Raw genomic sequence first — 12,263 nt, 5'->3', positions numbered from 1 at the left:
TTGAAAACGACGTTGATGGCTCTTGTTTGAGCTGCTTGAGCATTTTTTTTTATAGCATAAGTTTAATCCTGTACTTATAGTTTTTCGTTTTGCTTATTCGATTTTCATAAAATATAAAAATTTATTTAACTGTATTTAAGTTGTAAGGTTTGATGAATGTTATTGACACATGATCTTTAAGCTCTGCTAATAAGTAGCTTAATAATGCTAATAAATCTAGGAATATATCTTTTATGAAAACAATTGCATACTAAATCTTGGCTTTAGTGATCTTATACTTAGCAGATCAATATTAAAATCACCTACTGCTAGGTGATTTTTTTTCTCTTCTCTTTTTAATTAAATACTTATTTAACTCTGGTATAAAATAAGTTTTTGGTATTCCGCGTAATTTTTACAAGGCCAATTTTTTTAAGTTTGCTTTTATCATTTAATTTTATCCTAGTATATATTTTTTTAATCCTCCATGATTCTACACTTTTGATGTTTTGGACTAGATTATTATTGACAAATACAACGACTCCATCATGCTTATTTATCTCACTTTCGTTAAAGTAAATGCTATTTCATAATTTGATTCTTTTACTTGATATATATTATAGTTATCTTGCTCAAAAGCTTGAAAGAAAACATTATTTACTAACAACTAAGGTAAGATATCACTTCTCATTGAATGTTGTAGCGACATTGCTGTCTCCGTCAGTGCACGTGAATGGTTACGATCTCCAGCATTTGATGCCAGACAATGGGAAGATGAAGAACTGCTTCTTATGTTACAAACGATGTTTTTCGAACTTGAACTTCCTCAGAAATTCAATATACCTTTGTCCACGCTACGAAACTTTATTTATGAGGTCTACAATAACTACAACGAGGTTCCTTTTCACAACTTTAGACACTGTTTTTGCGTTGCACAAATGGTACGTTTTAAGACTATAACTACTCTATTCATAGATCATTAATTAATAAAATAGTATTTATAATCTGTTAAAATCCATTCTTCGTTTAAAGATATATACATACGCAGAAAGGAGGAGGGGTCCTCGCTTTTCACTTTGCTCACCAACCACTAAATTAGTTTTCGATTTATAAATGTTAAAAACAATTGCTAAAGATGATTCAATTTAATTTATTAATTCTATAGTGTCAACTGCGTAATTTAATAGTAATTTAATGCGTTATTTATGAAATGTGCCATATTATTTGACATAACCGTATTATATATATATATATATATATATATATATATATATATATATATATATATATATATATGTGTATGGAAATGTGCGTATGAAATTAATGAGTAGTAATTTGATTGGAACATCGTGAAACTAAGCGCCGCACAGTGGGAAATTTTAGTATATTTATGGATAAAACTCTTGTTACAGGAGAAGTATTAACAAATCATGACGATTTTTCGGTAGAAATCCTTAAAAATAGTTGTACTTTACTAAATATAACCTATCTCATAGAGCCAAAACACGTAAATTACGCTTTTTCAAATATGCGTTTATTTCAGACAAAACATTAGAGGCAGCGAAATTTTTAACAAATTGCAACAATTTTTTGCTATAAATACTCGAAAATAGATGTTCTTTACGTAGGAATTGCGGAAATTTCGATGTTCTTGAACCATACTTCTTGAACGGTTATGTGAAAAGTCATTATATTTAGTGGTCGAGATTTCGAAATTTCCGCAATTTATACGTAAAGTACAACTATTTTCGAGTATTTCTACCGAAAAATTGTAAGGATTTGTGAAGAATTTTTTCGTAACAAGAGTTTTGTCTATAAATATACCAAAAATTCCCACTGTGCGCCGTAAATTGGAGGAGTGTGAAACGGTCACGACTCTTCACGGTCCGTAGCGCGTATAAGATTTTAATTTTGAGAAGAGCAATGATCATTTACTGATTTGCGTCTAAATTTCGACAGCAGATCACAAATAAAGATTGGATTTTATATTGATGTATTTTTATAATATAAGAGAGGTCCGGGATACCAGGTAGTGGAAAGTCAATTCAATAATAATAGTATGTTATTTCTTATCAATAACAAAATATATTCAATCAATATTCTTTTTAGATAGAATATTGCGAAGATTGCTAATATTCTTTATAACAGAAATTTTTGTATGTTCGTTTTTTATTACAATATATTTGTAAGATAAATCGCTTAACTTTTGCGTTATTGGCTTTAGATCGTGATTTTTCTAAGTATACAAATGATTTGAAATTATTTTAAGTTCTCGACTGATACGCGTTAGTTGCGTTATCAGTTTTGACTTGACAAATTTATAAGTATTTGAGATACAGAAATTTTATAAGTTCGAGAAATATTCGAAAATATTCTAAGTATTTTACCTGCTCAAGACATAATTTGCTTAAGAGCAGGGACTAGGCGCTTTAGTTGCGCTGGCGCTTAAGTTGCACTTCGGCTAGTGAGCTAGTACGGGTTGTGCGGGTCCTTTTATAGGCCACGGAGAGAGCGGGAATCGAGCCGACAGAAAAACTATCACATTCATACTTGTACACATTCATTCACACCTATATACGAAAATCATTTACACACTTATAATATAATGCGCACGCCGCGCCGCCGCTCGCTCTCTACTCCTCCTCTCATTTTAATTGCGCCGCTGAGCTCGCCGCTCGGTCTATATAGATATAGGTGCATGTTGCGCGCTCTCCCCGGTTTCTTGCTGCTTGCTGCTGTTGCCGCTGGCTGGCTCGTGGCGCTGCTGTTTTATTGCTGCTTTGAGCACAGCTGTCAGCTGTGGCGCGTAGCTTCGTATTTAGAGTGGGGGAGCCTAAGATGCTCTTGTATAATCTAAGCGAGCGAGCCGAATTCGTTCAGCACTTAGAAAGCGTGCTGAATATGTCCCTAGATCTAACAAAACTGTTAAACTCTTTAAACTTAGTGCCTGACGGTAACGAGATGTCAGTGCCTAAGGGCAGCCAAGCGTAATCTCCAGTGACAGCTAAGAGCAGCTGACCTTATAGATTGATATTTTTGCCACGAGATAACCGTGTTGGTTTAGAGAAAAAAGGTACAAAGATGTAGTTGAGAACATGTTGAAAATGATCGAGAAATTAGAGATATGATTTGTTATTACAATAACATTTTCTCGTTTGCTACTTTAAAGAAACTTGTTGCCAATAATTAAAAATCTAGTATATTTTAACGAATAGTTTATAATCATCTAATTCTATTGAAGCTTCGAATAATATAATATAGGAGAATTTAGGATCTTCTGCGAGTTAGGCTAATGAAAATAGTCTCAATTGAAATCAAGCTGACGTTTCAGGAGCTCAGCCTCCCTTTTCAAAGGTACTGTGCAATTATAAATTGAAAAATTTCTTAATTACATAGAACAACGATTCAAAATGTTGAAAATAATCTTACCCAAAACATCGTGTGTCGATGCATACAGTCGTAATACTAAAGTTACACACCCTAAAAAAGCGCAATATTACTCTCGTCAATAAAACCACTAACAAATTAAACTAAAACATCAAACGCTCACTCTCTCCTCGCGCCCGTCGGGCCCGCGCTTCTTGCTTGCGCCCGATTGGCTCTCAGTCCGCGCGGATAACGAGCCATGCATCGGCGCCCGCTGATTGGCTCGCGACAAGCGGGGGACCAATCAGCGCGCGCGCCGACGTGGCTCGCTCTCGTGCCAACGATGCTAACTCTCGTGCCGACGTTGACGGTTAGCTAGCCCGTTCCTAGAACTAGAGGACTGGTTGGCGCCGACAACAACAAGCCGACTCGCTTGTTATTTATCTTTTTTTACACTGCTACCTATTAGGATCTTAATCCTACAATACCTATAGGATCTTAATCCTACAATAATCACCATTCCATTAATAATAAGCCATAAACAGCCATAGCCATAGCCAAAGCCATTAAAAGCCATAGCCATAGCCATAGCCAAAGTTATTAACAGCCATAGCCATAGTCAAAGCTATTAACAGCCATAGCCATAGTCAAAGCTATTAACAGCCATAGCCATAGCCATTAACAGTCATAAACAATAGCTATAACGTTTATCAGCCATTAACAGCAAGAGCCATAACCTTTATCTGTTATTAACAGCAATAGCAATAACCTTTATCAGCTATAAATAGCCATATATAGCACAGCAACTGACATTTTAATCGTAATTAATGTTAACTCATTAGAACCTAAATATATTTTTTTTAAATACCAAATTGAAACTAAAGCATAGAAATATATTTTGCTTAAGATATAATTTTGAATTATTAATATTGCATTTGTATATCGAAAGCCTTAATCATTTATTATCAATTATTTTTTATTATATGAGAAATATTTTTATAATAGTATTTTGTAAGACTAAAAAATAAGAAAATAAACAGTAACATTCTTGAAAAATTCCCACAACATGGACAACAATGCATAAGAGTAGGTGATTTGCTGGAAGATTCAGATATTGATTATTTTTTATTATTACTAATTGCTTTTTCAAAGTATAAGCCTTTCTCAACTTTGCTTTTACATGTAGCTTTTGTTTCTCAAATTCCAAGAAATCAAAAACATACAAATTATATATTTATCATCAGCAGATAATGACCCCAACGGTGATCGACATTGGGTAATTTCTTATTATGATACTAATTATATTTACGTATACGATTCTATGAACAATAAAGTAATGCACAGAGATTTGAAATAATCGTTAAAAATTCTACATCCTTATTTTTTTGAAATGTGTAAAGAAGTAATATTCCTAAGTGTTCAACGACAAACAAAAATAAAAGATTGTGGTTGCTTTGCCATAGCTTTCGCAGTAACTTTGTTATGTGGCATGAAACCAGATCAAGTTAGATACAGTACTGATGCAATGCGTCCACATTTATTAAGATTGATTGTCAATCAGTACATAGAACATTTCACTTGTAGTATAGTCCCAATTCCAATTTCAGTCGGGCCCAGAAATTTGCAGAATAGATATCTTATTATCAATAATGGTTGTCTTAATGATGATATTTTTAGACAACAGCCTCGACTTAAGTAAATTACTCACGGCGTTGAGGCAACCATTACCCGAATGGAGTCTCTTATTTATTAGTTTATTTCGACATTAATCTCGTTTCTATTATTTATGGTCGTACCCAAAAACCTGAATTCGCTAACCTTTTCAAAAGTAAAATTCCCAACTTTGAGATCTCCCTCCCCTCTGCAGATGCCTAGATTATCCACAATCATGTACTTTGTTTTTCTAACCCAGTATACTCCGCCGCTTTTATGAGGATTTCCGCGTTTCTTGCTACCGTTTCCCTACAATCCCCCAGTATATCCAAATCATTTGCGTAGCCTAGTATCTGCGTTGTTCCATCAAGCGTTGCGCCCAGCTGACTAACCTGCATTTTTCTAACGACATGCTCTAACGTTAAGTTGAACAGCACCGTAGAGAGCCCATCCCCTTGTTTTAAACAATCGTGTATCGTGAAGGGTTCTGATATATTACCGCCTACTCGGACCTTTCCCGTACTTCCGTTCAGACGTATTTGAATCAATCTCACGAGTTTTTTTGGTACACCGAGAAGTACTAGAATTTGATACATTTTGCTTCGCTTAATAGAGTCGTACGCTTTTTTAAAATCTATAAATAGTTGGTGTATGGTTTCGCAAAATTCCCACTTTTTCTCTAACAACTGTCTTATGGTAAACATTTGATAGCTCGTCGATCTGTTGCGCCGAAATCCGCACTGATAATCTCCTACTATATCTTCCGCGAATGGAGTGAGTCTAGCTTGTATTACGTTTGACAGAACTTTGTAGCACGTTGCTAAAAGTGAAATACCCCTATAGTTATTGCAGTCTGTCTTATCCCCCTTTTTAAAAATCGGTATAATGATAGATTCCTTCCAATTTTCGGGTATTGTTTCATTTTTCCAGATGGCACATACTAGTTTATAGATTTTGAAAGTGAGCTCGACGCCCCCATATTTGAGTAACTCAGCTGGTATAGAGTCATTTCCCGCGGCTTTGTTGTTTTTTAGTTTTTTAATCGCGGCCTCTACTTCTTGGTAGCTCGGTTCCTCCACGTGGGGTTCAGCAGTGTGAATTTCGTCCCCTAATTCTTCGCTATTTTCGTGCACGTTTAATAATTGTGACATTGCAAACGTCGCAGCCGCGTCGATACGAGGAATCTCGTTCGATGCGGCCAAGCTCTGAGTGCGCGGAAGAAACAAGCGAGTTGGATTGTTGTTGTCGGTGCCAGCCTGACCACGAGTTCGAGGAACGGGCCGGCTAACCGTCCACGTTAGCGCGAGAGTGAGCATCGTTGGCGCGAGAGTGAGCCTCGACGGCGCGCGCGCTGATTGGTCCTCCGCATGTCGCGAGCCAATCAGTGGGCGCCGATGTGCGACTCGCTATCCGCGCGAACTGCCAGCCAATCAGGCGCGAGGAAGACGCGCGGGCCCGACGAGCGCGAGTGGAGAGTGAGCGCGAGTGGAGAGTGAGCGCGAGAACGAGCGGGAAATCGGGGAGTTCTCTCACGACTGTCGACGGGGTACGTTGACGTGCGAGAGAGATACGTAGCCTCCTCTGTTAAGAGGAGAATTGGGAGAGTCTACCGAGGTTGTGCGAGTGCGCGAGAGTGTGAGAGAGTCACAGGTGCAGCGCGTTGGCACGAGCAAGTGCCGACGCCCGGACGAGCCAGCAACCGTCCGCACGAGAGGAAGGAAGCTAGCCAGTCCGCCATCATCGTCCGGAGGACCAGAGCAACCAGCAGCCTTGGCGTGGGAGAGCCGAGGAAGCTAGCCGTCACCAGGTCCACGAGAGTCAGGGAGGCGCCGGCGGGAGCACCGACGAACGTTCACCAGGGAGAGAGCGAGTAAGAAAGTATTAGAGAGAGAGAGAGAGAGAGAGAGAGAGAGAGAGAGAGAGAGAGAGAAAGAGAGAAAGAGATAGAGAGAGAGAGATAGAGAGAGAGAGAGAGATCACACTGGCCGCGCGGCGACCGGCGAGAGCCGAGTCGAGCGCGTACGTGTGCGAGCGAGGCCGCGAGCGCGTACCACGTGACGCTACAGGCTACGGCTTGGGGGCTAACGTGCAGACGCGAGAGAGAGAGAGAGAGAGAGAGAGAGAGAGAGAGAGAGAGGGAGAGAGAGAGAGAGAGAGAGTGAGGGAGAGAGAGAGATAGAGAGAGAGAGTGAGGGAGAGAGAGAGAGGGAGAGAGACAGCCGTCAGCGGACTGGACCTGGGCCTGTGGCCCGCCGTCTGCTGCACGAGCATGGCTCGTGTTTGAGCGTCCCAGCGTAAGCCCTGCGTGGCTAAACTGTGCGCGGGAGGCACTACAGCCACCGTGTTGTAGGGAAGGGCTGGGCGAAATACATGTGCAATAAAACTTAACCATTGTGTGTGATCATTTTCCCCTCTCCCTAGCGTTCTCCCAAACGTGATGATCGCGGTCAAATCCTACGTTTAGAAAAATCCTAGTGCATGCGAGGCTCTAGGTGTTGCGCACCTGTGTTGGGAGGCACAGCGTCGCATAATTTATCGAAATAATTTTTCCACAGCGACAGTAATTCGTTGTCATTTGTTACGAGGTCCCCGTTTTCGTCCTTCATCAATTGCGCTCTACTCCTAAAACCCTTTCTGATGGCGTTAATCCCTCTGTACATTTCGCGGGGGTTATTTTCCTTACTGTTAGTTTCTATTCTCCTAATAAGATTCTTTTGATACTCCCGCTTCTTATTTCTGTAGATCGCGCACGTCCGTTTCCTTACGTTAGAATACTCTTCTATGGTCCTATTGCTTCTATTTTGTAAGCTATCTAATTTAGCCTTTTTGCGCCTTTCAAACCAGAGTTCGCACTCTTCGTTAAACCATGGTTTGCTCTTTGGCTTTTTCTTTTTACCCAGTACTTTGTTCGCGGCCTCTTTTACCGTTTTTTCGATGTCCCCCCATAAGCTATTCGGTTCGTCATTCCCCTCCGGCGATGTGTTTGCTTCTTCAATTGCCTGAAACCTGTTATTAATTTCTATCTGGTACCTAATTCGCTCTGTTCTATCTCGTAGCTTCTCAATATCGAAGCTTTCTACCTTGTTTGCTCGCTTACTATTTTGATTCGCTACTAGTCTAGCTCTTAATTTGGCTACTACTAGGAAGTGGTCCGAGTCGCTATCTGCCCCTCTGTAAGCCCTTACGTCAAGAACATTAGTATAACGTCCTTTTTCAATGAGGAAATGATCAATTTGGTTCTGTGTGGCCCCGTCCGGCGATGTCCACGTTGCCTTGTGTATGTTCTTGTGCTTAAAACACGTAGTTTTGATTATAAGATCTTTTGCCGCCGCGAAATTTATGACCCTAATACCGTTATCATTGCTGGCTTCGTGCAGGCTTTCCTTACCTATAGTAGGCCTAAACATTTCCTCCCTACCTATTTTAGCATTGAAATCGCCTAATACTATTCTTGTTTCGTAAGAGGCGAACTGGTCGATTACCTGCTCTAAAGTTTCGTAATAGAGATCCTTAGCTTCTTCTTCTTTGTCCTCCGTAGGACAGTGTACCTTAATAAATACATATCTATACAATTCACCTTCGATAATGATGTACGAGAGCCTATCATTGACGGATTTGAAACTTTTAACCGAATGTATGATGCTTTTGCTTACGAGAAATCCAGTGCCTAGAGATCCCCCACTCCCGGCCCCATACAGGTACGTGAAGTTACCCGATGCTAGTACTCCGCCATCTGGCCACCGCGATTCCTGTATTGCTACCAAATCTAGATTGTACCTATCAGCTTCCTTTACGAGTTCTTTAAACGCACCGGCTGTGTATAGACTGCGAACATTCCAAGTTCCGACCCTTACGTCCCTTTTGGTTCGGATTTGATTTTTTTGAGCCATGATGTTATGTTAAACCCGCGCGCTTCGGATCCTGTTCCGATCGCAGGTGAGTCCACCGTTCTAGAGGTGATAACCCCCATACCTCTCTAGAACTAAGTATGAGAGCTTTCCGACTTTGACGAGGACAGTGTCAATTCGTCGTCAGACACACTACGGTTTCATTCTCGCATCCTAACGCCCCCCTGCAAGGCAGCGCGCCTTCGCTGGCATCGTTACCGCGTAAGACCAGGTGACGAATCATTCTACACATCCCCTTTCGGGGCAGTTGTCATCGCTCCCGCATCCTCCTCGGCAGCAGGATTTTTGCCCATTTTTGTAATGTGTGATGAAAGAGATAGATTGAGAGATAAGAGATAATGTGAAGTGTTTTTGTTGTTGTGGTGCTTGCGTAGTGTTTCTAGATGAATGCGTTCGACAGTGTGGGCTCATCACACCCATGCCTGTTCCTATCGGCTGTCCGCGGCTGCTTATTCAATTTATTCGCAGCTAACCTCTTTCTCAGGGGCTGTTCCTCTATCCGCAACCTAAGGACGCGCTGTATAGTGGTGATAGGCACCCACCCGTCCGATCTGGACGACAACGCCCAAGACCCGCTTAGGGTAGCGGCATTGTAACAGGATACATATAGCATTACAAGATAAAATGTAGACAGAATGATAGAATATTTTATAGTGAATATAGTACACATGTTTTTTACATATTTACCATATTTTAATAATAATATAAATTAGGCCCAACAGATAAATATGTACAATTATTATAATTCACAGAAATACATATATTTTTAATTCTATCAGTTTTAATAGCTATATCATCTTGAGAAATAATAACTCATTTTACAGATAAACAATCTATTAAGAAATTCCCAGCATTTACGATATTACGTATTACATATTCTTTCGTAGTGATTTCGACAACAATAAATTGCTGTATCCGAATGAAGCGATTGTCGTTAGTTGTTGCGATTGGATTATTCGACCTAAGCCTTGGTCTCCTACTGAACGTGTAGAGGCATCTTTCTTTAATCATTTCAAAAAATGATAAACTATCAACAGATAACTGTAGTTGTCGGATCCACGTGATTTTTGTTCTTTTATGCCATCCTAGATATCCCGCGTTTGACAATTTTAACGTTCCTTCAGCATTTTTATTATGCAGATGTAATAAAAATGTTGTAATATTTGAATCTGGTTTTAAAGCAATATTTTTGTGTAAAATCAATTCACTTTGAGGCAAACTGATTGAACGACATAATTGGTATATAACTCCTTTAGCAGCATACACTTTGCGAACTAATTAGCCATTGCCATTCTCAAAACAATAGCCACCATGTGCCCATAGTGGACCCCAATTTACCACACTTTGTGTCAAATGCAATAGTTCATGGACGTTGTATGTCATAGCACTTTGTGAATAATAATGCTCTGTATAAGCAACAAATTGTTTAAGCAGCATATCAGCGTGCTCTAGTTCATTGCGGAGTATGTATTCGCTATTAAGTATATAAAAAGCATCCACCAACAGTGCCCAATGTTTCGTATAATTAAACATATATGGAAAACACATTAATATAGCTATACTGTAATACAGAGCCCAGTTCTCTCATTCTTGCGCCTTCCACCAACGTTTATCATCAATAGAACGAGTTAATCGAGCTATTTGGTTTTGAGCCTTTATTGACAAAAACATTTCATTGATTGTAGAAATATCATCATTGGACAAAGAATATGGCCTATTAGAAGTGTTCAACAAGTACCCTAAAAATTGATATGCAATACCTAGAGAAATGCAATGCATACTATCCGGCACAAAACCAGACATTATGTCGAATTTATCTAATGTTACTAAAATTGATGGCCTTTTAACACCGTAAACTGGATTATGTGATCCTATACTCATTTACATATATTCCCATGTTTGCCTTTCAGTTTTGCTTCCTCCTAGAGGAAGCTTTGTAATAGTAAAATTTTGAGTTTCGTCAAAACTTCTAGAAAATACTTTTTGGTGTGTTAGAAGTTCAAATCACGTGTTTTTAGAAAATGTCCGTATGGATGTGTGTGTGTGTGGATGTGTGTGTATGTATATCGTAATATTTCTGGAACTACTCCGTCAATATCATTAAAATTTGACATGCATGTATATTTTTGGATTCTGAATTCGGGAAAAACATTTATTTTTTATTTTTCTAACTATTTTTTTATGGCCAATTTTTGATTTTTGAAAAACACTATTTTGCGTTTTTTTCAATCATCCCATCGTTACAAACAATTCAGCTAATATGCATTTGAAAGAGAATAAAATTACCTACTTTTCCCCGTTTGGTCCTCGGGATCACGACCGATTTGTTCGGCAGATAAAATGAAAAAGGTGATTTTTTTTTTTAAATTCATATCTCTGAAACTAAACATCATAACCTCACAAAAAAAAATCATGTCGATGGGTCACGTGTCAAACTATATTCCATTAAAATTCCAAGTTATTTGACTACTTATTTTTTCAGTAAAAAATCGAAAACTGGAAAAAATGAGTTTTTTGTGCCTCGATTACGGAAGTAAAAAGGCTTTATTGCACTTGATATTTTGGGAAAAAGTAGATATTTTATGTGTCTTGTCTAAGTTCATTGCGCAGCTTTCAAACCCCTATGGTTCTTAAGATATCAAGGTTTCAATTTTTTTTTTTGAAAATTTTTTGATTCCTTATATCTCTAAAACAATGCAGTCAAATGCTTCAAAATTTTATTTGCTGATTCACCATAAAAAAAGCTATTTGCTGCTAAAATTTTAAACGATTTCGTCGAGCGGTCCTCAAGTAAAGAGCTAGAATGTAAAAACTGATTTTTCTCAAAACTTTTTCTTCCTCTTATTGAGGTGTCGTTGCAGGTCGTTAAAATCCCTCCCTATGAATTGTCCCTATGCAACATGTTTTGAGAGTAGATACGGCACAATATATATTTGTTTTTTTATAGTAAAATTATACGTAAGTTTTTTTAGATTACAATCTTATTCTCTTAATACGATAACTTTATTTTTACAGAGTTATCCTTTCATCAATCTCTTCTTTTTCGCGATTTTGAGAGATTTTGATCGGATTTTTCTGATTATTATATATCTTTTCCTATAAGAAAATTGCTCCTACAGCAAAATAATTAAGCTTTGAAATATTTAAAATAGCATTCACATACTGTATTTTAAAACAATATTTTATTTATTGGAACAATAAATTACGTTGGAGGAAGCTACGTGCCAATGAATTGGCAGCGGCTTATTTTGGCGACGGTTCATCTAAAAGGACATACTTTACAGCACCCCTTCTTAACATGCGAACTGAGACGGCAGGCCCAGCCCGGGGGATAAGAGAACAGCAACAGATAACTTG

The 12,263-nt window shown here is 38.6% G+C and overlaps 2 protein-coding genes across 18 annotated transcripts in view; one reads left to right on the top strand and one right to left on the bottom strand.

Annotated features, from left to right (window-relative positions):
• The window catches only part of LOC100116395 (high affinity cGMP-specific 3',5'-cyclic phosphodiesterase 9A), an 815,596-nt gene that overhangs the window by 450,219 nt on the left and 353,114 nt on the right, over positions 1-12,263 (top strand). For 14 of the 16 annotated variants that reach the window (XR_004228117.2, XM_032601371.1, XM_031933029.2 and 11 more), the window contains one exon: positions 683-920. The exons of the other annotated variants lie outside the window; for them this stretch is intronic. Coding sequence is in view for 13 of the 14 variants with exons in the window: in XM_032601371.1 (XP_032457262.1) it covers positions 683-920 (238 nt within the window). In the remaining variant the exon portion in view is untranslated. The remainder of the gene's footprint in view (positions 1-682; positions 921-12,263) is intronic. 16 annotated transcript variants of the gene reach the window in all.
• LOC107982128 (probable serine/threonine-protein kinase tsuA) overlaps positions 1-12,263 on the bottom strand; it is a 183,762-nt gene that overhangs the window by 19,204 nt on the left and 152,295 nt on the right. The window lies entirely within an intron of this gene.

Source organism: Nasonia vitripennis (genome assembly GCF_009193385.2).
Source record: "Nasonia vitripennis strain AsymCx chromosome 1 unlocalized genomic scaffold, Nvit_psr_1.1 chr1_random0009, whole genome shotgun sequence".
NCBI lineage: Eukaryota > Metazoa > Arthropoda > Insecta > Hymenoptera > Pteromalidae > Nasonia > Nasonia vitripennis.
The sequence above is the reverse complement of the archived record's forward strand: the minus strand, read 5'-3'. Positions and strand labels throughout refer to the sequence as shown.